The sequence below is a fragment of the Sylvia atricapilla genome, chromosome 24 (assembly GCF_009819655.1).
Source record: "Sylvia atricapilla isolate bSylAtr1 chromosome 24, bSylAtr1.pri, whole genome shotgun sequence".
NCBI classification, from domain to species: Eukaryota; Metazoa; Chordata; class Aves; order Passeriformes; family Sylviidae; genus Sylvia; species Sylvia atricapilla.
Genome location: NC_089163.1, coordinates 3,373,693 through 3,400,323, shown reverse-complemented (window position 1 = coordinate 3,400,323; position 26,631 = coordinate 3,373,693). Strand labels below are relative to the sequence as shown.

General features: G+C 51.1%; 1 protein-coding gene across 2 annotated transcripts in view; it reads left to right on the top strand.

Moving 5' to 3' along the window:
* GRIK3 (glutamate ionotropic receptor kainate type subunit 3) overlaps positions 1–26,631 on the top strand; it is a 108,627-nt gene that overhangs the window by 57,277 nt on the left and 24,719 nt on the right. For both annotated transcript variants that reach the window (XM_066335461.1, XM_066335460.1), the window contains exons 2-10: positions 2,332–2,508; positions 3,243–3,500; positions 5,084–5,265; positions 9,183–9,236; positions 12,912–13,085; positions 15,150–15,293; positions 17,345–17,452; positions 21,058–21,171; positions 25,344–25,547. In XM_066335461.1, coding sequence (XP_066191558.1) covers positions 2,332–2,508; positions 3,243–3,500; positions 5,084–5,265; positions 9,183–9,236; positions 12,912–13,085; positions 15,150–15,293; positions 17,345–17,452; positions 21,058–21,171; positions 25,344–25,547 — 1,415 coding nt within the window. The remainder of the gene's footprint in view (positions 1–2,331; positions 2,509–3,242; positions 3,501–5,083; positions 5,266–9,182; positions 9,237–12,911; positions 13,086–15,149; positions 15,294–17,344; positions 17,453–21,057; positions 21,172–25,343; positions 25,548–26,631) is intronic.

Here is a 26,631-nt window from a genome sequence, read left to right as displayed (position 1 = left end):
CGTCTCTGAAGGAGCGGCGCGCAGCCAAGAGGGATGTGAGGATCCAGTGGGATGTTGAATCCCTGGAAAGAGCTGACATCAGGAGCTCCCAGTCTCCCCAGTTTCTGAGCAAAGACCAGGCTGGGGCATGTGGTGGTTGCCCTCAGCAGCTGTGGGAGATTCCCAAAGTCTCAGAGTGTTCCCAATGTGTTCCCAGTAACGGGAAATACATGGAAACACATCCCTGCTGCCTGTCAGCTCTGATCTCAAGGTACTGGGTGCCTGCACAGAAAGGTCTTGCCTGTCAAAAAGGCTGGTATATCCAGCTGGATGTCTGGAAGGGGAATTTATTTAGGATCAAACAGCAATAATCCACATACTCAGCCCTTTTATATTATCTCCTAGTAAGACATGCTCCAATGCAACCCTGAAAGTGCTGGGCTGGAAGAAGGCCTAATGCCAGCTACTGGATAATCTATGTAACATTAACCAGTTATCACTTCAGGATGACACTAGAAAACAAAAAATCCCTGGCTGAACAGTCTGGACAGTGAAGCTTTGAACAGGAAGATGGGGTGAATCTCACACTCACTTGAGTTTTGTTTATCGTGTCTCATGTAATATTGTAGACGAACTTTCCTCTGCCCTAAGAAATTTAAATTGAGCTGCCAGCACATGCAAACTTTGATGGGAATGAATAATTTTTTTTGCACAAGTCAAAGCCCAAATGTTTTGGCATAATCCAGTGAGAATGAGGCACGTGGACAATTCTGCTACACTCCTGCCCACGCTGCTCAGCACTCTGGATTGAAAACCTGCCCGTGAGTGACTGGCTGGAAATCACGTGAGACTGAAACGACGCTCCAGAATGAGCATTCAGACTTTTTTTTTTTCTTCATTCTTCTGCCTATTACCAAAATTAGCACTGAGTTCAGTGGGTTTTTTTCTAGCAGAGATATGCAGGGAACAGCTCAAACTTTTTTCCTGCCTATGGATGTAAATTAATTCCCACGCCAGCTTCACAACTGGGGACATGGATGCACAAAGACTCCAGAGGAAGAGGAGGAAAGGGACTTGTTACAATCAAGGGGAGCAGAAAGTCAGAGGGCTTTTGCAAGTTCCTTCTGCGTCCTTGTTGAGATCATCTCCAACCATCACTCCAGTGCTTCACCCAGTCCATGGCTCTGGTCACATTTCCTGGGAGGACACCCAGAGCATGGCCATCAGTGAAACTGTCAGCTTGGCTCTGGCCAAACTGGAACTCCTGGCTAACACAAAACTGCCACAGAACTACAGAAAATGTGCTCTGGCTGCTGGAGAAGGATTCATGGCATTGCCTGAAAGCAGGAGGGCTGAGCAGACATCTGTTGTCTACAACAAAACATTTGAGGACTATCTTAAATTGAAGAGGAAGATTTTCCTTCTGCTAATGAACCCTGAGACCATCTGTTACCAATTGCACTTGCTTGTTTCGCTCATCCATTAATTATTTTGGTTTGCTTTTTGAATAAGGTAGAGCAAGGTTTGTGACTTCCTGTGATTCTGCGAGGGGCTCCGGGTGGCTCCTGCATCTGGGAGACAAGGACACACCATTACATAACCCATGTAGCCTGCACCAAGTCGCTCCAATTAGAGCGGCTGTCAGTGGGAACTGAGGACAAGACTCACAGACACGGAGCCAAGAAACCCAGTGATGCTGAGACATGAGCTCGCTGCCCTTGGGGAGGTGTAATGGCATTAACAACTTTTGAACACAGCAAAGCTGCATCCGAGATGTGCATTACTGAGCAGAGGAGCTGTAGGGTAGGCAAATCCAGAAGTCTCTGCTGGTCTGAATTAAGAACTTGGAGAACTAAACATGAGAAATAATAAAGAAGGAGAAGGGGACTGAAAATGGCACTGAAAATAGGCAGCAGCAGCACTGCTCTGCCTGTCTCTTGTGCGAGGACCAGAGGTGGGCGATGAGGCAGGAGGATTTCAAGAGGAGGGCAGTGCCAGTTCTGTACCCAGTAACTCAGAGCACAGACCTGGAGCCTCCCTGCAGATGGGCAATAAGCCTGTCCACTCCCCACGGTCTGGTCCTAAAGTTTTATGGGAAGCCACTTATCTGGCTCGTAAAAATATTCCAGGACTTAAAACCTCCTCTTATTGCCCCACAAAGCTGCCACCCTGAACATTCTCACAGACCAGGATATAAGAAAATCCCAAATCTTCATGTCTTCATTTCAGTACAGGACAGGTCCTCAAGCCAGCCCAGCTCCACCTGCAAATGTTCCAAGAGTTTTCTCATCCTTGCTGCACAAGTCTGTGAAACAAACTGTGGCTCAAAGGTGGATTATTTTTGTCTTGCAGGAGGAATCTTTGAGTATGCAGATGGCCCCAACACTCAGGTGATGAGTGCTGAGGAACAAGCCTTCAGATTCTCCGCCAACATCATAAACAGGAACAGAACTTTGTTGCCCAACACAACCCTAACCTATGACATCCAGAGGATACACTTCCACGACAGCTTTGAAGCAACTAAGAAAGGTAAGAGCAGAGCAAACTTCTGAGCAGCTTTGTGGCCATTTATTCAGCGTAAGAAAGGTCTGGTTTCCAGACCAGCAGCTTGTTCTGTCCTGCTCTCACCAGTGATCTGGAGGAGAGCTCCTGCTGGAGCTGACCTTCCAGAGGCCTTTTAATACAAGGGGAACACTCCCTTTTTCCCTCTGAAAACCACACAAAACTCCTTTCAGCGTTTGCTCTAATCCTGAGCGGAGGTCTGGAGGCCATGCCTGTGTTTGTGTCACTGCCTCCCTGGCAGCGTTCACATCCATCACACGGATGTTCTGTTCTCTTAATAGCAGTCACTTTTGATTACTGGATAACAGCAGCACACTTGAATTGCTGAAGGGGAGGGACTGCACAGCAAAGGCTGTGAGCTGGTGACCTGTGGGCTGGTGGAGTTTGATTCTGGCTGGGGAGAAAGGAAACCTGCTGCCTGAGCTGGCTGCTATTGGAGGGACATCACCAGGAGGGAGCTATCTGCCCCCAGCCAGCCCAGTGATCCCCTGCCCCTTTTCAGATGGTTTTGTGGTGGAGGCTCCCTCAGAGGAGCTTGGCACTCCTCTGTGCCTCTACCCACCGGTCCTGACCCACCTGGAATAATTTGTCCTCTCTCTGTCCCTCATCACTGCTGTAATTACCCAAATATCAGTGCTGGGTCAGTGCCCCATGCTTAGCCCCCCTCAGGCTTTGCTGACATCCCTCCCTTCCCCCTGCAGCCTGTGACCAGCTCGCTCTGGGGGTCGTTGCAATATTTGGACCTTCCCAAGGCTCCTGCACCAACGCTGTCCAGTCCATCTGCAACGCCCTGGAAGTGCCCCACATACAGCTCCGATGGAAGCATCACCCTTTGGATAACAAGGACACTTTCTATGTCAACCTGTACCCTGACTATGCCTCCCTGAGCCACGCCATCCTGGACCTGGTGCAGTATCTGAAGTGGAGGTCAGCCACTGTGGTGTACGACGACAGCACAGGTGGGTGAAGGAGGAGCTCGGAGAAGGGATCCTGGAGATTTTCTGTCCTGGGTATCTTTGGGAGCTTTTTCAATGAACCCTCTCAAGAGCCACATGATGCCCCATGCAGGGATGTGTTCCCAGGAGTTCTGGACAGTGCTGTGGGAGATCTGGGGAGCTTTCTAAGCATTTCATTCACAAAGCTCTCAGCAAGTGGGGCTGTGAGCTGGCAAAGGTTCACTGACACGGGGTGACCATCTCAGCCTGGCTCTTTTGGCACTGTGGTGCCCTCTGCAACAGAAAATCCCCTGTCCACTGCTGCCATGGAGGGAGCAGCTCCCAGCTAAAACCAAAAGCAGTTCTGGAAAGTTTTTTTGTTTTCTGGATAATTCTGTAACACAGAGCTGGCAAAGTTGTTCCTGTAAGGAAAGCTGTTGATGGTTAAACAAAGCAAAGCGCTGCACAGCTCTAGATAAAGCCCCCCCAAAAAACAAAAGCCACATTGGATAGCCTGTCCAACCTAATTTCACTAAACCAAATGGTTTCTTTAGGGGAGGGCTGATGAGAACACAGTTTGACATTCCTGTTTTGCAAATGTGGGTCACAGTATGTTCCCTTCGTGGCATATTCTAATGTGTTTCTCCTGTGCAGAGGGACACGCTTCTCTCTTCCCCCTTGCATCTGCTGAAATACTCCTTGCAACACCAGATTCCAATAATTCCTGCTCAGCTGCATCCACCATGGCTCTTTGCCTTGTGCAGGAAACAGAAATGGACTCTGAGGGTAGTAGGAAGTTACAGGTTGTGATTAAGTGACCGTTACGATCTACGCGACTCATAAATCCAAGCTCATATTCATTTTTTTCCTTTTGCTGCTGTGCATGGTAAATATGCAGATTTTAATTTGTTGTGTGGCTGATTATCACATGCTGTCCTTTCTCAAGGGCACATCTGCTTAAGACAATTTTTTGTGATCCCAGAGGTGCCTGAGGTTAGGACCAACCTGCTGTTCTCCCCTTCCTACCCAGTGCAGGGACCCCATCCAGCTCTGCTGGCTGCAGTGGTGGCAGGGAACCACCAGGAAAAGCCATTCTGTCCTAGAACAGCTCCTCTGGGGTTAATGGTTGACATATGACATCTTGGCTTTGATACCCTTTGATACCCTGCATGGATATGCAACTGTAAGAACAGGCTATTTATGGTCAGTCTGCACAGGTTTATGTGAGATTGCTTGTTGTTTGGTACTGGAGAGGGAAAGGTGACGTTCCCACAACTGTGCCAACAGAGCCTGTGGCCTGGAGGATCCCGCACCCATGAGTGAAGTGCACACAGTGTCCTTACTGATGGCCATTTGAGGGAGGGATGGATGGATAGATGGATGGATGGATGCACAGAAGGATGGATGGATGGATGGATGGATGGAAGGATGGATGATGGATGGATGGATGGATGGATGGATGGATGGATGGATGGATGGATGGATGGATGGATGTTGGTCCTGATCTCATCCTGTGGAGAACAGGGGAAGCCCTGAGCAGCCGTGGCCCATCCCATGGGGAAGGCCGACTGTAACACTCTGGCTCTGTCTCTGTGTGACACCCGAAGGCCTCATCCGGCTGCAGGAGCTCATCATGGCCCCGTCCCGCTACAACATCCGCCTGAAGATCCGGCAGCTCCCGCTGGACACCGACGACGCCCGGCCCCTGCTCAAGGAGATGAAGAGGGGCAGGGAATTCCGCATCATCTTCGACTGCAGCCACCTGATGGCAGCTCAGATCCTCAAGCAGGTGAGCAGGGGGCAAACGGGAAAGCAAAGTGGCATCTGAGGAGCCCATGGGTGTGGGGTGGCCCTAATGAAGGGTGACACCACCATGGGGTGCAGCTTTCCCTAGGGCCACAATCCACAGCCACACTCTGAGCTACAGCGTGTCCATCCTTCGAGGACACTGCTGGGTTTTGGCCGGAAATGGCATTTTCACTGAAAAGCTGGAAGCACCAAGGAGTGGGTGAAAACAAACTGATGTTACAGGAGGAGAAGGGGCTGTGCCAAATGCAGGCCCAGGCTGGGGCAGGACAATTCCATGGCTCTCCCTGAAGCTGTGCAGCCTCAGCATTCTTTCCTCTTCCCCCTTCCCCTCCATCCAGACTGGCTTTCCCAGCCAGGCCCACCCAGGAGGGATGGCATCCTCTGTCCCTTCCCCAGCACTGTCTGCAATTCTTGGACTTTAAGCCAGATGTCAGTGATTTTCCATTCAGCTGGGCTCCCTCCTTTCTTCCTCCACAAGTTGCTCCACTGGAATTCCTGCTGCTCGCCCCAGCCCCACCTCATTCCCGAGTGCCTTTGGGTTTCAGGGTCAATATGAGGCAGAGGAAAAGGCTCTCACAGAGCTGCTAAAAACCAGCTGGTGGAAGTGTAGCTCCTATCAGCCCAGCACGACACCGCAACACAGATTAAATAAACCCCCAAAGGGATGAGAAAGAGAGCACAAGGCAAGAGCCTTTTCCTGCAGCCTGCTTGATGCAAAATGAAGGGAAGTGTTCAGAGAACTGGGAAAGCCTGGGAGGGATTATTATGGGAAGCAATAGAAGGGGTTCATTGTCTGCTGCCAGTTATTTTCCCGTGCTGGTAGTGTTTGGTGCTGCTCACTTATTATGCAGTTTATTATAGTTTATTGTGCCATCTGCTCAGCTCATCACCACCACTGCAGAGTGAGGAAGATGGAGGAGAGGGGGGACCAGGGGAGAGAAGTCTCTCTAAGTCATTCTGGCTGGGTTTGTGTGTGTGTGTGTGTGTGTGTGTCGGGGTTTTGTCAGGACCTGAAGCCACAGATTTCAGCTTCGTAGTATAAAATGGTGTATTTTCACTCAGAGAAATACTGTAGTATTTTTAGAGTTTGGGGAGTTGCACAAACCCAAACCACAGGCTGACTCTGCATGCTGGGCCACTCTGGTGTGTAACATCAGGCAGGTTCAGCACAGAGCACCACGACCTGCAGGTCACCTTGCTGAAGATTAGGAGCCTTAGAAACTTCATATTTTCTTCACTTTTCTACCTGTAGCAAGGTAGAAAAGAGGTGCCACCCTTATTTGTGAAACAGGTGTTTTCCACTGAAAGCACGAGCGAGGCAAAGCCATCTCCTGGAGGAGGGGATCTGCTTCCCTTCACAGCAGTAGAGGAACAATACACAGGACAAATAATGGACTGCAAAAAAAACCAAACCAAACCAAATCAAACCAATAACAAACCAAACCAAAAAACAAAACCAAAAGCAAACAAACAAAACAAAACAAAACAAAAAAGGGAAAAAAAAAAACAAACCAGGGAGGAAGGCTCAGAATTCTGTTCATGCCAGAATCAGTTATACTCATATTTTATTGCTGTTATGTGCCTTTTGTAACATTTTGGTCACTACACCAGTCAGCTCTGCAGACATTTGGCTAGACAGAGTCCCTGGAGTCTCTTGGCTCTGCTGCCATCCCTGTGCAGCCTCATGGATGGCAACAAGGTTCTCACAAGGCTTGTGCTGAAATTTCCACTCCTTGACACCGATTCTCATTGCACATCTTCAAATAACACAGAAGGTTTGAGCACCTGCAGCTGGCTGAGGCAGCTCTGACTGAGCAGTGCACACACACCATTGTGCCAGTTAGGACCTTGCTCCCCAGGAATTCAAGGTTCCATGCTCCCACAGCACAGCACTGATCATCTGGGCAGGTTTTTTTAAAGTAAAAAGAATGCCATGGATTAGTAATCCATGAGTAACACCACATGAGCCAGCACAACTGTACAGATGAGACTGTCACCTGCTGCTCCAGCCTGGGTCTCTTGGAGTGACCAGGCATCAAACCACCCATTATTTTGCCCTCTTGGAAAACAAATAATTGTAGAAACCTATCAGAGAGTGAGTCCTGCTTGTGAGGCTTTCCTGTTCTATCCCAGATTCCCTGGCCTTCCTCAGTTCTGGTCCCTTGTTATCACTCCAGGTCTGTTCCCTGTGCTGTCCCGAGCAGCCTCTGTGCTCTGCAGGGCACAGCTGTGCCTGTCAGCTCTGACAGAGCTCCTGCTCTCATCCTGGCCACTGCCTGTGGCTTATCCACCAGGATGATCATTTATTCATTTCCCCAAAAACCCAGATGCATCCTGCCCCAGGCTGCCAGTGCTGGGAAGCTGGAGCTTCCTTCTGACAGTGGATCTGGGCTCCTCAGCCATAGCCAGAATGATCCAGCTGTAGAACATGAACTGGGATCTCATTGTTTGCTCCAGACTGGCTCCCCAGCACTGACTGATGCTTCCCATACTGAGGTACCATTCCCTGCCTCAGCTCTTTGGACAGGGTGTGCAGGAGGGAGAGAGCTGCAGCCCCCTGGATCCACTGAGCAGGCGGGGACTGGGGGACTGGACAGTGACAGTCACAGGGACAGCCCCCACACTTTCTAAAAGCTATTTCCAGAGCAGGAAACCCGGGGTGCAATCACACTCTAGAGTCACAATATGTAAGCTTGCAATCCAGATCCTTTCCTTTTCCCTTGTTTTTTTGACATCTCACTTCTTTTCAGACTGTCACTTCCTTCCTCGGAGGTAAATTCCGCCCTAGTAATTTCAGCAAGGAACCAAGGGAAGCAAACATTTCCTGGGGGGACTTGAAGTCACTTTCCTATCAGTGGGGATTTTAAAGTGCTCCTGCATGTGTTTTCTCCAGAAAACATGTTCACACAGTCAGCAGCCCAGCCAAACCCACAGGAGTGTTCCTACCACCAGCCACCAGCTTCAAGGTGACCTTTCTCATCGACTGAAATGTGCTCCCTCATGCTGGGAAAGGCCTGGACATGGTCATCCAGCCAAGGCCCCTTCAGTTGTCCTCTGAAAGAGTTTCCAGGACAGTCTGTTCTCTCCAGTGCTCAGTTATGCAAATCCCAGCAATCTGCAGGAGCCATGCTCCGTGTAGGGGCTGGCAGGGAATCTCAAGCTGTGTTGGCCAAGGGCTTTCAGGACCATGATCTCCAAAAGCTGAGGGACAGGGGATATTCCCACCCCTCATCCCTGTGCCTTCAGTGACCCACCTCTAAACCAGGCCCTAAGTTAGGATCTGACTGTTGTGCTCAGGAAGGAGGGACAGAGGCAGGAGCTCCGTGAACTCACTGCACAAATGGGACTGAAAGTGGGGATGCAGAGCCCCAGAATTACATGTGTCAGAAATCAAATCCCTTTCAGCTGGCTTCTCAGCCACCACATGGCTGTAAGGACAGGCTGTTTATGGCCAGTCTGCACAGGTTTATGTGGGGCTGCTCCTTGTTTGGTGTTGGGGAGGGAAAGGTGATCCCCTTTCCCACAGCTATGCCAACAGAGCCTGTGGCCCTGGAGGATCCTGCACCCATGAGCGAAGTGCCACAGTGTCCTGACACACCCAGGGACACCCAGTGTCACCCAGAAATGCCACCAGCCCTCATGGGAGATGGACACTGAGGCTTTGCCATGGTTTCAGAATGGTTTGAGGACCACAGCTCAGCTCAGCTCAGCTCTTGAGCATGTGCCTCTTGCTGACTGAGCGTGGCTCAACTGCTCCATGACTCAATCCTGAATCCAGCCCTGGGGTTTCTGGATCTCTCCTGCCACATTTACCTACGAGCTCGGAGTTTTATGTTGTATGACTGTTGTTATATTCTTGTATCCCTTTACTAACCCCTTTTCCCTACTCTCCTTAAGGCTATGGCAATGGGGATGATGACAGAATATTACCACTTCATCTTCACCACTCTGGTAAAGTATCTGGCTGTGCACACTCCTTGTACACTCACTGAGGAGGGTGGGATGGGTGTCTGATCCTGGTGTGCACTGCACTGGGGTGGGGTGGGAAACACAAGGCAATGGGAGATCTGGGACCCTGCGAGGAGGAGAGAGCAGGGCTGGACTTGGCTGCAGGTCAGGGGCAGACCCCAGTGACCTGGCTCTAACTCCTGAGAGATGTCAGTTCTTCCTTCCCCTGCCCTTGGACAGGTCACTCCTTTGGAGTGCACTGCTGTGAGTCCTGGTGTGATTTTCCCTCCCAGTCATTCTGATTTCAGTGCAGCTCCCCAGGCACTGACAATGAGCACAGGGAGAGTGCAAGGCTGCAGCCCCCACCCAGGATTTGGTGGGGATTCAACAGGAGCTGGGGGTGAGCACTCAGGACCCCTCTGGAGCCAGGAGCAGCCCTGCTGTGCTCCAAGCTTCAGCCCTGCAGGTGTATTTTGTAGGAGGGGAGCTCAGCCTGACATTAACTCCCCTCTGTTAAACACAGGCCAGTTCCTCTCTGACTCTGGGAGGCATTTGCCTTTCCTGGCAGGGTCACTTTTGTCTCCATTTAAGATGCTATTGTCTAGTCTACTGTTGAATTTTGTGTGGTTTTGAAAATCCAATTTATCTTTTTGCCTTTAGGAAAGAAAGAGACTAAACTAACCCTTAAAAACTACAAAATTTATTTTTCAAATGCAAAAGACATTTTAATTACCCCTGCTGCCATTATCTATTCCAGGCAGCTTTAAGCATTTCCCAGATAACCTCCTATTAATCAGCCCCAGCTGAGCCTGGAGTACATTTCATGTGTAGGTACAGCCTGGAGGTGGGAAAAGAGGAATTATAATAAATTAATAGATAAGCAATCACAATTAATGCCACTTTCCTGAAATAACAGTTATATCATGGGAAAGATATTTTAATCTGTCATTCCTTAAGGCAATGTTTTCCTAGCTTGCAATGCCTGTGCTTCAGCTTCCCCAGTACGAGACCCATGGGGTGCTAATGAATTAGTCTATTATGTTATACTGAATGTTTCTAAAAGGTCCCCAGTCAATACTGAGCACAGTGTATCAACACTTGGCATGAAATGCTTCAACATTTTGCTAGGCAGCACGACTACAGTTCACTGACTCCAGCATGAAGAGCCCCACCAGCCTTTTGCACCACAGGAGGAGGAGGAGGAGCAGGAGGAGGATCTCTGATGAGCTCTGCTCTCTGCCACTGCAGATTTTCCATCCAAAGCCCCTGCAGGGACAAGCCCAGAGCTCCACTCTCGTGGGGGTGTCTCAGCAGTCTGTAAAATGGGACCAGGTCTCAGGGCAGAGGGGTGGTGGCACCTCACCCACAGGCAGCAGAAGACAGGGATACCCTTCCTGGAGCACCCTTCCAGCTTCCCCCTGAGGGTGTGGGATGCACAGAGGATCAGTCCTCAGCAGTGCTGCCACCACCGAGGAGCCCAAACTGGGCAAACTGGGGAAGGGCATCACGGGAACACTGAGAGTAAAATGAAGGGTGGAGGAGAGAATTAATCTGCAGCACAGAAAATAATGAGTGAAAGGGAATGTAGATGAGGTGGAAAATAGAACCAGATGTTTCGATTTGTGGCTGTGCAGGAGCAGAAAATCCACAAGAAACTGATCTGATGATTCCCATCCACACCTCCCCGTGTCCTGACACTCAGCTGGTATTCTGAATTACCCTCTGATTCCAGGAGGTGATAAATCAGGCTGCAGCTGAGATTTAAACTGGAATCAAACAGGGGGGCTGACAGGATGTTGGTTTCTATAGGAACTTGGTGAAAGGAAGGGTCAGTGGACAGCAGCAGGGCAGGTACACCACCCAAAATACCAGTGGAATCTGAGAGGTGGCCAGAGCTGGTGGTTTGACAGATGGGCAACAGTTTGGGGGACCTGATTTGTCACATTCTGAGGGGGAAATCATTGGCTTTTGCAACCAGAAATTATTTCCCCACAACACAACGATTTCTGCAATACAAACTGAAGTGTCTGATCAAAAATGAATCCTGAAAAAACAGACCCCTTCCAGCGGGTCAGGCACAGAACTGCTCTCCCCCCACCCAGCCAGAGACACGAGCACCTGTCTGAGGTCAAACCACTGTATTTGCCCTTAGCTCCCTGAAGTCATTTAAAAGTCAACATTGTGGCCTGCTTTTCACAGTGCCCTTTAACAGAGCGTGCAGCTTCGCACTTGCAATTTTTCAGGGTTAAAAAAACAACCCCAAAACCCAAGTCTCCACCGCCACTGCAGGGTGATTAATGATGTGGTCCCTGCTGCACCTGCAGGTATGAGCACTGCATCCATCAGCAGTGAGCCCTGGGGCTGCAGAGGCTGGGGCAAGGCTTACTGAAAAGATCAAACCCCCAAAGCTCATTAAAGCAAAACAGCCATAAGAAGCCTCCCTCTCCCCTGGAGAATGCTGTCTCAGCTGCTGGCAAAGTGCTGCTGCTGTTCTGCTTTGCTTAGGGCAGCACGTGTGGGACTTCCCCAGCCCCCTGTGGGCACATGGGTGCTGTGGCTGGGTGGCCCCACAGTGTGGCTGTGTGCCACCAGCCAGCCCCATCACACAGCACAGCGCAGCCCCAGCACAGCCACAGCATCTCATCCCATACTGGCTTTGACAAGCCCTTGTGAGAGCAGTGAATGTCACACCTTCGCCCCCACACTCCATTGCAGAAGGGTTTTGGTGCTGCCTCTCCACCTCCCCATGTTGATACTGCCACGAAACACTTGCAGAAATTGTCCAGGATGAACGCTGAGGAAATATGCCCCAGCCAACAAATGGCTCCCATTAACCAAGTCCCCCCTGGCTGCCATCTCACCACACTCCCCCACTCACCCCTCGGGTGAACAGATCAGCCTCCACACGCTCCTGACACGCTGCCTAACCCCAAAACTCGTTCCTGAGCCCTGAGGCTGCTAGTCAGACAGGTGAAGAGCCAAGAGCTGCCCCACAGCAGTGCTGCCCCAGTGCCCCCCAGCACCCCCAGTGCCCCTTGTCGCCTGCTAAGTGATGTTCACAGGCTGGCAGCCAGCAGGGCAGAGCACTGCCTGGCTCTGGTTCTCACGTCCTATAAAGGGCACCCTCATTCATCTGCAGACTGCGTAGGCTGGTCGGAATGTCAAGGAAGGCGTCTTAGTTCCTCTTTGATAGTCTGCAAATTGGTGTTTTGTATTCAGAGTGACTCTGGCATCCGCAGCACCCCGTGGGCCTCAGCACTGCCAGCAAATCCTCCGTGGAAAGGCCCATGGGAGCTTCAGATACAGAAACTCTGCCTTGTCCCCCCTCCCTGAGTCACAAATCTTTTTTTGGGGGGTCACAGGCAGTGATTCTCTTTTTCTCCCCGCAATCCTCTCGCCTCTTTCATGCTGAGAGCAAGTTCTTTGGTAGGAGTTCCCTTCTGCTGCGTGTGGGGGAACCTGCACATACGGCACCCAAATTCCACCACCACCTCCAGGGCTCTGCAGGCAGCCACTGACGGCAGCAGACAGCACAATCCTCTGAATCCCTCAGGGATATGCACTCCCTCCCACCTTCTGCGGGCTCTGCTGTCTCCAAACACAGACACCAACCGACGCAGACAACTCAAAACAAAACAAAGCTAAGCAAAACGTTTAACCCGGTTTCTCTCTTTTAAGGATCTTTATGCATTAGACCTAGAACCATACCGCTACTCTGGGGTGAACCTGACCGGCTTCCGGATCCTCAACGTGGAGAACCCTCACGTGTCCTCCATCATCGAGAAGTGGTCCATGGAGAGGCTGCAGTCGGCTCCCAAGGCAGAGCTGGGGCTTCTCGATGGCGTGATGATGGTACGGGCAGTTCCAGCAGGGCATGGGGCTCTGGGGAGCAGAGCTGGCAGAGGAAGGCAGGGACAGTCAGTAAGGCCTAAATGTTGCTTTTATTGGTTCTTGTAGCAGTAATGGCTCGTCCCAGGTATGCGCCCTGAGGTGCTTTCTTATACTTTTTTAAAAACTGTCCTAGCACAGTGGGCACTGTGATTCCGGGTCTGGTCCAGCCAGGCAGAGCCTAGCAAAAATAGAGGAGTGGGAATGATGGAGTTGTACAAAAACAGAACTTTATTGGTGGTAAAAAAACAAACATAGAGACTGTGTGGAGTCCAGAGAGCAACATCCAAAGACCTGGGGGCGTGGCTAACTCAACAATATATAAGATTATCTGGGGGCAGGGGTCCAATCCCAATGCAGGACAGGGGCATGACTTTATAAGTCAAAGGTCCCAAACCAATGGAGAACCAGAACCAGAGACACGACTTATTTTGGAATGATGCCATTAGCTCCAATTTCCATATGCTACCTCCCACAGTCTCAGGTTTGTGGTAATGCTCCTGCTCAGGCCCAGCTGCCAACAGATTTGCCACCAGACAAGGCAGGCAGCCAGGATGTGTCCCAAAGGGCTCCAGCTGCCCCCAGAGCAGCAGGACACCAGCTCCCAGGGCTGGGAGCACAGCCTACAGCCAGGCTGGGCCAGGCACTTTGCTGAGATTGAGGCAGGAGGAAAGCACCAAAGCAATGCCCAGAGATGGGCTGAGCTGCAGCTTTGATGACTCCTTTTAGGGTCTGATGGCAGCTCTGCTCTGCTGAGTTACTGCTTGGAAGGTACGGCACCTGCTCGCCCATCTGTCTTCCCCGCCAGGCTGCCTCCGACCCCCGGAACTGCTGACTGCCTCCCTCCTTCCCTCTCCCTTTCGATGTGCCAGAACCAGCCCTGCGAAGCGGCAAAGCCTCCCAGACTTTCACCTTGAAATGGCTCCTCAGATCCCTCCTGCTGTGTTTTTTGGGAGGGCAGAGACTCCCACTCTCCTGCAGGCTGCCCACAGCTGAGCCTTCCTGTGCCTGCGCCTCAGTCCCCTCCCAGCCCCTCTTTGCCTTCTCAGAGGGCTCCTGCCTTCGATTCCAGTTTGCCAGGTGTCTCTCCAGTGGGGCCTTGGCCTCAGCTGGGCATTACAGTCTGTAATTCACCATGAAATTGCATGGACATATCCTTTCCCCCTTTTCTCCAGCCCACACTCACAGACCTGGCCCTGCTGCGGTCCATACCCGCCCACGGATGCAGGTGGGGCTCCTGCTCTTCATGCTTGGCTGCTGAGGGAAGGGAAGGTCACCGAGATGGCTGCCAAGGCTGGAGGATTTTCTCCATGGCTACGTCCTGTTGGATGTTTGCTCAGTTATTTGCTGTATTATTTTGTTTTATTGCGGTTTATTACGCTGCTGCTACACTCACATCTGTTTCGTGGCTCTGTGAAGCCAGCAAATAATGCGTTTTCACTAGGAGGTCTTACCACATCAGAGTGAAAAATAAATCCAATTGTCTTGATCAGTGTTTGGGTGCGAGATAGGGCATCTCAAATTGAATCTAAAATCATCACATTATATGGGGGAAAAAAGTTCTCCCTAGTTCAGATCACTGAAATGCTAAAATATGTTACAAAGCCACGAGGTCCTGATTTTGGTGACAGCTTGTGTCGTTTTTGGAAAACTGTGTGCCCACAAACACCTCTGTTTCTTATTTTCCCACGTATAAAATAGCTCGGAAAATATGTTCTCGTATAGGATTTTGTTAGGTTTTTTTTTTTGCACTCAGACAAAACAGCCTCAATAAGAAAACTCCGTTACTACCTTCTACATTTAGAAGCCGTCGCCTCCCTCTTTGACACCACATCGGGAAACGTGCAAGAACCAACCCGAGCAGCCATTCACAGACAAAAAGCACTTCCAGAATGGCTGATCTCAGACAGAGATCTCAGTCTAAAGATGCAAAGAACCCCCGAAGCAGGGACAGAGCAGCGCTGGAGTAACCCAGAGGGGGTTCCTGTCCCTGCGCAGGGCCACCAACGCTGTCCCCGTTCCCTTTAGACAGACGCTGCCCTGTTGTACGACGCCGTGCACGTGGTGTCCGTGTGCTACCAGCGCGCGCCGCAGATGACCGTCAACTCCCTGCAGTGCCACCGCCACAAGGCCTGGAGGTTCGGCGGCCGCTTCATGAACTTCATCAAGGAGGTAAGAGCCCGGGTTGTTTATTATTATTGTTATTATAATTATTATTATTACTATTACCATTATTATTACTTCATTTGTTTGTTGGTTTGGGGCTTATTTATTTTTATTTATTTATTTATTAAATTTTTATTTATTCACTCATTTATTTAAATTTTTTATTTTTATGTTGTTTGTTTGTTTGTTTAAATTTTATTTATATTTTATTTTACATTTTATTTGTTTATTTAGAAATTTCATTTTGTTATATTTATCTATTAATCTATATATTTATTTCTATATTATTTTAAATTATTCATTATTTATAAATGCTATTGTTATTATATTTATCTATTGATTTATCTATTTATTTATACCTTACTTTAAATTTAATTTATTTATTTATAAATTTTATTTTTAGTACATTTATCTATTTATTTCTATTTTTATTTTAAATTGTATTTCTTTATTTTTTTCTTTTTTTTTTTTTTTTTTTTTTTTTTTTGAAATTGTTTTTATTTTTTATTTTTTAAAAATGTTTAAACCCCAATCTGTAAATGGACCAAACTTATAAAAGTGTGAAAACCCATCATCCATTTTTGGGTGTAGCCCCTGATGTGCTTCATCTGCCCTAAATGCACCTGAAGACCCTTCAATAAACAGAACTGCTTTTTATCCCTCTAATTTCCTCCGTTTTTATGTAGCCCCACAAGGCGCCAGCCGCAGCCCCTCGGGAGCCGCCGGGCTCAGCACAGAGCTGGGTTTGCTCCAGCCGGGCACGTCAAACATCCCGTGTTTTCCCCGGCTCCCGGGGGCTCCGAGGGCTGCACATCCCACAGGCAAAAACCCCTGCACGCCCAAATGAGCAAACACCGGCCTCCCCAGGACTCCAGGGTGGCGAGGCTGGCAGCGGGCTGTCACTGCTCCTCGGGAATTAATGAGGGAGAGCCGGAGTAGTGTATTTACCGGGGAAAATGCCAGTTGTTCCCCCCGAGGATACACTTACGCCACCTTGATCCCGCTGGAATATTTCAAGCTCCCCCACCCATAAAGGGAAGACGTTTCCCAGTGAGCAGCCTGCACGGAGCTGCTCCGGGGACAGAGCCCGAGGCTCAGAGCCCCACCGCTGGGATGTGACTGCTGAGCACAGCGTGCCTGGCATTCCTACGGGAGCATCCTCCTCAGGACACTGCCGCAGCACATCCAGCGCTGTCCCCAGCCATCGGTCACCTCTCTGTCCCCCAGCTCCTGCTCTGCTGCCACAGAGTATCTGGCTCTGGGGGTTCTAAATCCTAAATCAGAGAGATTCATTCTAGGGGTGCTGCAGAGTCAACAGTGGGAATGAAATCGAATTATAGGAGTTATTTTGTGGAATTGAACTGAGGCATCTTTACCCCAAGCTCTTGCTCCTGGTCCCAGTCAGATCAAGCTGTTCAGGACCTCAGTCAGCCAAGCACTGAAAAAACTCTGGGGATGGGATGTTCCAGTGAGCACCTGCCCTATATTTATGCTGCCAAAAACTGAAGCAGGGCACCAGCAGTGCCCCCAGACTCCCGTGCCTGTTCCCAAACATCAGATCTTGCTTGCATGAACACGTTCTTGGCCTCTTCTGCTCCACTTTCCCTCTGGAAGGACAGAGGGAAGCATTCCAGACATTTAAGCTCCCACACACCTTGGAAGCACCAGCGAGTTCGTGCACAAAAGGGATTTCTTGTGGCTGGAGCTGTCCCAGGGCCGGCTCCCTGCAGCCGGCGTTTATCAGCACCACAAGGATAAACGCAGCACACAAGGATGCCTGTGATAAATGCAAGTCGTTTTCTACTGAGTCATCACGTCCTGCAACAGCTGGCGAACACAAAAGGTGCGAACAGAAATTGTAGCAAGGACTGCAAGAGAGTTGAGGAAATCTCCAGCTCCGTCTGCAGTCTGAGCAGCGACGGAGGGATTATTAATTAATCACGCTCTTTAGGGACAAAGAACCAGCATAAGGACTAATTAAAAGAACATACAGTGGAGGGCAAAAGATTATTTATGATACTAAGTAACGGCCCTGGTGCTTTTTCTCCCTTCCACAGGCCCAATGGGAAGGATTAACGGGACGAATTGTCTTCAATAAAACCAGTGGTTTACGGACAGATTTTGATTTGGATATCATCAGCCTCAAAGAAGACGGCCTTGAAAAGGTGGGCAGGGTTTGTTTTATCTGCATGTGGCTGAGGATAATGCTGGTGCTCAGCAACAGAGGAAGGGTTGGTGTTGTATTGATTCCAGGTTTCTGGGGTTTATATAAAAGGATATTCACTTTGTGGGATTTCTCAGATCCTTTTCCATGCTCCACCATGACTCACTCGCCCTGAAGCCAGTGCGTGGGATTACAGATTGCAGAAGTGCTTGTGGTACTTTCCTGGGATAGTGAAGGCAAAAGAAACTTTCTGAGCGTCCATTAACTCCTCCCTGCCCCAAGCAGGCAGGAATGATGCCTGTCCCACTCCCTCTTGCTGGCCTGGCTCGCAAACCCTCAATTCTTCTCTGAGGAGCCTGTAGCTCTGGAGATCATCACCTGGAGTCATTTCCCACTGTGAAATTGCCCAAGGCTTGGGAACAGCCCCAGTTTATTACAGCCTGGAATTCGCAGGAGGATGCACTGGGTATTTTGTTGATTATCTAATGGACAACAAGGATAAAAAGAGAAGTGTGGCCTTGCCTGCCTGGCTGGGGGTGTCATGAGGGTCGAGGGCATGAAGGCAGCAGCCTTGGGTCCTTCCAATTAGTGCAGATCTCCTCTGGGCACAGTAAAACCATGCTGATGTGCAAATCCAATCCCAGGTGTGCCTGGGGACTTAATTTCCTTCTCTTCAATTACTTAAAAAAAGCCAAACTTGAAATAAAAAAAGCAACACACACAGCCTTAAAGCCCTTAGAAAGCAGGTTTCAAGGTGAGATCAGTTGACAACAAACAGAGCAGAGAGTGGCTGGAGCACAGGGAGCTGTGATTTCCAAGAAATCCCATGATTCTGACCGTTCTGTGAGCAGCTCCGTGTCCCTGTTCTGCTACAGGTGTCTATCACCTGTACAGGAGGAATTTGGCAGGGCAGCGAGGCCCTTTCTAGAGCAGAGTCTGCTTTCCGACAGGTACCAGGTGCCCGTGGCAGCCGGGCACGGCGCTGGCTCTGTCCCCCTGGGCAGGGTGACAGCTTCTGAGCCCGAGGGACACCCGGCTTGGCAGCAGGGAGGGATTTCAATTACCCATGAATGGCCCCAGAGCACAGGGGACTTGTCCAGGGAATTAATCACTCGGCACAGGGAGGCAGCCCCAGGGCTGGAGGCAGCCGTGGATCAATCCTCCCTTTGGAGAGGATGGATCCTGCACCGTGAGTCTCCCTGGACCCGCCAGCCCATCCTCCTTCCTCACAGTTTGCTTTTCCTGGGCTTTGAAACGAATGGCTGCCACATTTCCCCACCACAGCAGCAGCTCGGTGCCTCAGGTAACGCAGCTCAAGGTCACCACAGCCTCCTCCTGCTGGAGAGGTTTTGGTGTCAAGTACGGAATAAAGGGAACGCTTCAAACCAACCCAGTGACCTTCAGTCTCGCCGTGGTAGAGAAAGGAGGCAGGAGGGAGCTGGGGAAGATGCCTCGCAAGAACTGAGCAGCAGCTGACCTTTGCAGCCTTATTTTTTCACGAAATATTTTGTTTGTGAACGCAAAAATAACAACACGTCCCTTTGAAGTCCGGCAGCAGCGCCGTGCTGCGTTGGGCAGGTAATAGAAAACGTGCCAGCCTTTGATAGCACACAGATCCAAAGGTTTAAGCACAGCCACAGCTTCACCTGTCAAACCACCACCCCTCAGGTGTGCTGAGCAGAGCTGGCACCAGCTGGAGTTACTGCAGCTCTCTGTCACACCAAGCCCACTGGAAGCTGCCAAACCTCGGCACGTTCCCCTGCACACCCCGTCAACTTTTGTCTCCAATAATTCAGAGACTTCACAGTTCCCACCATTATTCTTCTGAAAGCTCCGTGTCAGCCCCAGAGGGGCTTTAAAGTATCGATGTCAAATCTCTGTTGAAGCCGGAATTCTGTCAATAGTTAATCTGAACTAACAAAACGCCAAACTACAAACAAATCCCAGCTGGATTGTGCATTATGTATCACAGCTTATGTTTGTTGAGCTTTAGGATTGAACCCCTGATCCTCATACCTCCTGGATGTTCCAGGGATTACAGGAGTATTACCAAATCCTAATTACATATAGTTCGACTATCTGACTCACACAGTTCTCTTAAAGCACTTTTGGCTTTTTCTTCCTTTTTTAATATTTTAAACTGATTAATTCAGTCTTAACTGCCATGCATTTAATTTTCTTAAAGAAAACGTAGCAAGGCAGAAGTGATTGAGGCTGCAGTGCAGTAAACTGGGGCCTCCTGGACTTGCTTTTTTCCCGTCCACAATAATAATAATTTTTGACATTGCAGCTGTAGTGTGATCCAAGGCAGAGACAGGGGATGGTTTCGGTTTTACCTGAAATATTTAAAACCTTTCACAAAGTTCATGGAAACTCTTCCAGAATTTATGACAATTTTTTTTGCCAGGCAGCGTTGCTCATTACAAAGTCTCTTTTTGGGGATGCAGTAAAACCAAGTTCTCCCCTTGGACTGCTGAAGAGGCTGAAGAATCTTAAAAACAGCAATAAATAAAAGATGGGAAGCTGCTGGCTCCCTGGTGGATTGAGCTGGCTGCCTTTGGCTTCTCTCCGAGTCCCACCTTTCAGTTTGACCCTACAGATGGATCATTCTGTTCCCATTTCCAGGTGGGGTTTGTTGGTTTGGGTTTTTTTTCTCACTGTCAGGCTGGCTCTGTGGCCACCCTGCTCCATTTGCTGGCAGCACTCCCATATTCCTCCAGCTTCCCTGACACTTTATCTCACTGTCACAGTCCTTTAGCCACTCCTGCCTTCAAAGTTTGTCCCAAAGCCTCCCCTGCACCGTGGAGATCAGGTTAACAGGCTTAGCATCACCCAGATGACTTCCTTAAATAGAGACATGTTTTGCCATTTCTGGATCAATAGACTTCATTAAAGTCTAATAATTTATTAAATTTGACAGCTGGAGAAAACAGAGCACCTGAAATGGCTGTGCCATGCCTGGGCAGGGCTGCTGCCACCCCCTCCTCCAGGTCTGCAGGCAGGACTGAGACCCCCCCACGGCAGGGATTTCCCAAAGGAGGGTCCAGGGCCCTGCCAAGAGACGTGTTAGAAACCTGCAGCTGATTTGCCACGGCACAGAGAGCAGGAACGGTCCCTATCAGGGATCCTCAGAGCTGCTCGAGCCATTTTTAATCCTCCCCACCAAAGCAAATTGGTGGGGAAATGGAAAAGAAAGAAAATGGACTCAGATTTGCAGTTATTTTTCTTTTGTTGTGCTTCATCCTTGCCCAGATTTGACTCTTTAGTGTGGCTTGATTTTTGCTCTGTGCAGTGCTTTGCAAATTGTTGATTCATTCAGCCCCTAAATTCCAGTCCCACGGTCTTCACCCACTGCAGCAGCACAGGGGACTGTGAAAACATGTGCCACTGGACTGACCTGCAGCTGAAGGGTTCATACATTCCAGTTTGGCTGCTGCTAACACATGGTAATTCCAGTTTTGCTGCAGACAAGGGAAGGAAGTTCCCTCTTCCAGGCCAGCAGGATGCTGAGAGCAAGTGAGGAATGCAAGGTGGGGACTAAGGAATGCAGGCAGGGGTTGAGGAATTCGAGATGGGGGTTCACTGTGTTGCTTTGCTTCCTTTCAGGTTGGAGCATGGAGCCCCTCTGATGGTTTGAACATCACAGAAATCTCCAAAGGACGGGGGCCCAACGTCACGGACTCGCTGAGCAACAGATCTCTGATTGTCACCACGGTGCTGGTAGGAGACTGCCAGCCTGTCATTGTCCTTCCCCATGAACCCCAGGGGTACCCCAGGGCTATCCAATATCTCTGACAGCTCACAGCACCCCAGGGCACATCTGCTGGAAGAGGCTCTGCACGTTTGCAGGGCTCATGGGGTGCCCAATACCTGTCCCTGCACAGAGGTGACCTGCAACATCCCCAGTGTCACCGTCCCTGGGCAGGCTGCCAGCCCCAGCGAGGCTGGCATGGGCCAGTGGGAGCCACGGGAGCTGGTCCTGGCTGAACTCCTCCACTTCAGCTGCCCCTGTCCCCCTCCAGGTGCTTCTCCTGCCCAGGAAGCTGCTGCTCGTCTTGGCTGAGCTCTTCTGCACCCTCTGCCTGGCCAGGTCCCTGCCCCTTGTCTGTCCCTACATGCTGGAGAGCTCTCCTCTGCCCATCCCTGCATACCAGAGGGCACAGGGGGCTTGAACATGCTGAGCCTCAGGACAGCCCTGTGTCACCATCTGAGCCCAGGACAGCCCCATGTCACTGTGCTGAGCCCCAGAACAGCCCTGTGTCACTGTGCTGAGCCCCAGGACAGCCCTGTGTCACCTCAGGACAGCCCTGTGTCACCATCCTGAGCCCAGGACAGCCCCATGTCACTGTGCTGAATCTCAGGACAGCCCCATGTCACCCTAGGACAGACCTGTGTCATGTTGGAGCTCCAGGACAGCCCCATGTCACTGTGCTGAGCCCCAGGACAGCCCTGTGTCACCCCAGGACAGCCCTGTGTCACCCTTCTGACCCCCAGGACAGCCCTGTGTCACCCCAGGACAGCCCTGTGTCACCATTCTGACCCCCAGGACAGCCCTGTGTCACCCCAGGACAGCCCTGTGTCACCATCCTGACCCCAGGACAGCCCCATCTCACTGTGCTGAGCCTCAGGAGAGCCCTGTATGACCCCAGGACAGCCCTGTGTCACCATCCTGACCCCAGAACAACCCTGTGTCACCATCCTGAGCCCAGGACAGTCCCATGTCACTGTGCTGAGTCTCAAGACAGCCCCATGTCACCCTAGGACAGACCTGTGTCACGTTGGAGCTCCAGGACAGCTCCATGTCACTGTGCTGATCCCCAGGACAACCCCATGTCACCCTAGGACAGCCCTGTGTCACTGTGCTGAACACCAGGACAGCCCAGTGTCACCGTGCAGCCTGGGCAGGCAGGGGCACAGCAGTGGGCACTCAGCTGGCCAGCACTGCCCACCTGGGGTAGGAATGTTCTTGGTACTGCAGATAAGACCAAGAGCAAGCAGAGCCCCTGGCTCAACTGTGACACTCTGCCTGTCCCCCTCCTGAGCACACATTGCTGGAGTGAGGAGGACTGAGGCTGTTATCCAGCTCTGCTCCCAATGGGGTGCTGCACTTTGTTCTCCTGCTCACTCTTGGATCTGACAGCAGGCATCGGATCTCAGTGAGGTTTTATTGACTAGCTCATGAACCTGGTGGCATTGGCTCCTGCATGGCTGTGACACAGGCATGGGCGCATGGCATGGCACCAGGAAGCAACAAAACACATCAGCCCTTGGCCAACCTGCCCAAAACTGAGCCTGAGCCATGGGTTTGCTGGGGGAGATTTTCCAGCCCTTTTGTGTTCTGTGTTTTCACAGAATGTAAAGGTGCAGGTGGAGCAGAGCCAGCTGGGGAGGCATTCCCCAGTCTGGAGCAGTTGGAACCTTTGTGATGTCCTTCCCAAAAGGGGACTTGATATAACATGGATTTGTATCACAGAAGGAATGGGATTGAGGTGCCCAGAGGGGAACACAGAAAGGGGAAACTTGGTCTAGGGCAGAAGAGAGGCAGGAACCTAAGGTCTTGTATCCCTCAGCAAGAGCTTAGCAGGGTGGAAGCAGAACATAAGCCAAAGACAGATGCTGTGGCAGCTTTCCTTGCAAATCAGCCACTCCTCCTAACGAGCTTCCCATCCAGCACATGACATTTTCCCCATGAATCGTTCCCAAGGCTGTGGACTTGTCTGGGTCTGGGCCCTGGTGCCCACCACACCTCAAAGGCCACAGCATAATGCAAAACGATGGAGCCAGGAGGGGACTGTCAGCCATCTGCCTTTGACAGGGTTTTTTCAGGCAACATTTCCATCTCATGCTCTGCGAGCACGTACCAATTACATAAGGCACAGGGTGATATCAGTTCCCATTAATTGTGCCACTCCATGGGCCTGCACACGTGCCACGGCGTTCCCACCTCGGAACCACGGCTGTCCTGGATCCCAGTGCCCAGGGGAGGAGGGAATGTGCTCAGACCTGAGTGCTGCAGCAATTGCACTGCGTCTGCTGGAGTCTAAAACATAAAACGCAACCCTAGATGTTATTTGCATTTGCAACACCCCTTTGTAGTTCTGCACTGCTGTAAATGACGAGAGAAGAGCCATAGGAGGAGCCTTTAAAAGAAAAAGCATGAAAGGTTGTTTTTTCCCCTTTTGCTCATATTGCAGTGACTCGTTGGAAGAGAAATATTACCCCAGCAGCCAGTGCCGCTCTCCCCAAGCAATATGGGAACTGTGAAGTTATGAAATTGAGGGCACCTTCACTGAGAAATCGATTAGCAAACTGAGAGAGCTTGTGAATTGGATGTCTGGCTATTTTCAGTAATAAATTGTGAAATAGTCCGTGAATAAGTGGTTCACAGAGTTCAGAATTACCCCCTAGGAAATGTTTGAGACCTGGAGATACATTACTGAAGCGAGTGGCGTCCTAATGTTCAGTGCTTCGGCTGTTAAATATGTATGTAATCCCTACAGCGCTTCCCAAAATTAATAGTGCTTTATGGCTGCTCTGGAGCAGGCGTATTTATATCAAGATCCATAGATTCAGCTGATTCACAAACAAAGCACTAATTCCAGCGCAGAGAAAGCCGAGGAGGCGGCGGGGGAGCGCGGGATTGAGCCGAGCTGCGTGTGCCAAGTTAAACTCCACGGGCGTGATGAGATCAGTTGGGCTCCAGAACTCTGCAAATGGGGCTTCGTGCACTGCCACGTCCCCTCCTGACCCTGCTGCCGGGCCAAAGGAGCACCCCCTGCCCCTCTGCGGGAGCACAGAGCCCCAGGGCAGAGCTGGTGGGCAGAAACACGCACCACCAGCCTCCAGGATGGCACAGCCACCTCCTCAGAGCACCCCTGGGCAGGGCACCCATGGCCCACCAAACCAGGCACAGTGACAGGGCTCTAATGAGGGCTCCAGACCTGCCCTCCCACCTCCTCAAGCCCCTCGTGCCTGACCAAACTCACAGAGAGGCGTTTGGCAGCACAAAGCCCATCCCTCCCTCACCCTCCCTCACTGGCCACCCCACAGCAAGGACAGGAGCCCTGCAGACTCCCCCAGTTTGAGCCAGGGACTCGTTGTAGTTCCCTCACCCTCCTCTTGCCTTCCAGCTCTTGCCTGCTGCCCAGCACCTTTTCCCATTTCCATCAGTCCTCCACGCACTGTTCCCTCAGGCTCCCCGGTGCTCCTGGTCCTCAGTGGCTGCCCAAACCTGAGAGGCACCAAAGGATGCTGGACTTCTCTGTGTGACTTCACAGCCAGCCCCTGCTCCAGGGGGTTCTGCATCTTCTAGGAGGCCACTGCATTAGTTCCTGTCCCCTGCGCTGGTGCTCTGCTGTGGTTCAGACACCCCCCAGCTCTCCCAGGCAGCCATAAATTCAGCAGACAGCACAAAGTTTCCCTGGGCAGCAGCAAAGCCCTGTGTCCATCAGGCAGAGCCAGCCCAGAGGAGTGCCAGTGAGCTGAGTGGGGAAGTTTTGGGTGCCCCGGCCATGCACAGCTCCCTGGATTTCACCCCCAGCCTCCTGCTGGCTGTGGTGAATGGCAGGTAGCGGGTGCAGGGCTCAGAGTTTATCCTCCCCCTCTTTTACTGTTTCTAACACTTCATTTTCAGAGCATGAAATGGTTATTTTTCTCCCCTGAAATCCTACCAAATGGAAAACAGTTGGCTGCTCAGAAGAGACAAAATTAAATTTTGTGGGGTAAACAAGGTTGCTAATTAGCTGATGCGCTGTGCAAAGTTGATTTATTCCCAACATGTCACAGTGCCAGCCCCGCCTGCGGAGCCGGTGCCTGGCAGCTCGGGCTGACCCGCAGAGGTGGCCCTGTCTCCGTGTGACCCTGAACGGGGACTTTTTGCTGTCCCTGTTCAGGAGGAGCCCTTTGTCATGTTCCGTAAATCCGACACCGCCCTGTTCGGGAACGACCGCTTCGAGGGTTACTGCATCGACCTGCTGAAGGAGCTGGCCATCATCCTGGGCTTCTCCTACGAGATCCGCCTGGTGGAGGACGGCAAATACGGGGCCCAGGATGAGAAGGGGCAGTGGAACGGCATGATCAAGGAGCTCATCGACCATGTGAGTGAGCCCATGGGTGGCTGCTGAGGGTTGGCTGTGCCCAGGCTGTCCCTGGAGCTGTCCCTGGGCTGGTTCTCTGGGGTGGGATGGGTTCCATTTCTTGCTGGCTCAGAATACCCACAACGAGCTCCTGACCCTACCCAGCTCCTTGTCACACGGGTTCTTGGGAGAATATCCCAACAATATCCCAGTGTTTGGCTCGTCCAAATATTCATTTGAAATTCTTGAAAACAGCTGTTCTCCCAGCACAGACATGGGCTCTGTGACTCCAGGCACAGCCTGTCCCACGGTGGGACACAGGTTGGGCATGTGGGGAGGGAAGAGGCTTCCCCTGGCTGTCCTGGGCTGGCAGCATGAGCTGCTCTCAGCCCTGAGGACAAACACAGGCACAGCTCAAGGCAGTGGGGACTCCAGGAATGTCCCAGACACAGCCCAGCCCAAAGGAGGTATCCACACACACTGCAGGAGCAGGTGTGCGCCGCACAGTTTAATTTTTTATTTTCTAAAAGAGCAACTTATTTTCTAAAATCCCCTGGGACACGGAGCTCCCTCTGCCACAGAGCAGCTGTGTTTCTCCTCCCATGGCCACTTCCAAAAGCCCATTAAACCCCAGGGAACCTGTTGCAGCAGTTTTGCTCCTGCAGCCGCCAAAGCGTCGCCGAGGCTGAAACCGCCGCTCGCGGCCGGAGGTGGCTCAGTTCCCTAATTAGAGATCTTGCCTCCAGCACATCCTGTGATCCCAAGGGCCCAGTTATGGAGGTGAGGAAAGCTGGTGGTTTTATGAATATCTGATTCCCAGAGAAGGCCTCTGGGAGAAAAGCTAAGGGCGAAAACTCCTGCCCTCTGAAGCACAGGCGACAGTGCAGGCAGTGCAGAGCTCTCCTCCTGAGTATCCTGCTCAAGTGGGGCAGCCGTTGATCACCTCCAGCTCCTGGCCACATTCTGAATCCACAGAATAAGCAGCAAAGACACAAAGCCAATCCCCTGTAGAGCTGTGATGCTCTTACCATTCACGGGAGAAGAATGAGTTTGCTGGGTGAGTCACTGTGCTGTGTGGAGAGTCAAGCACTGGCTGGGGCTGATG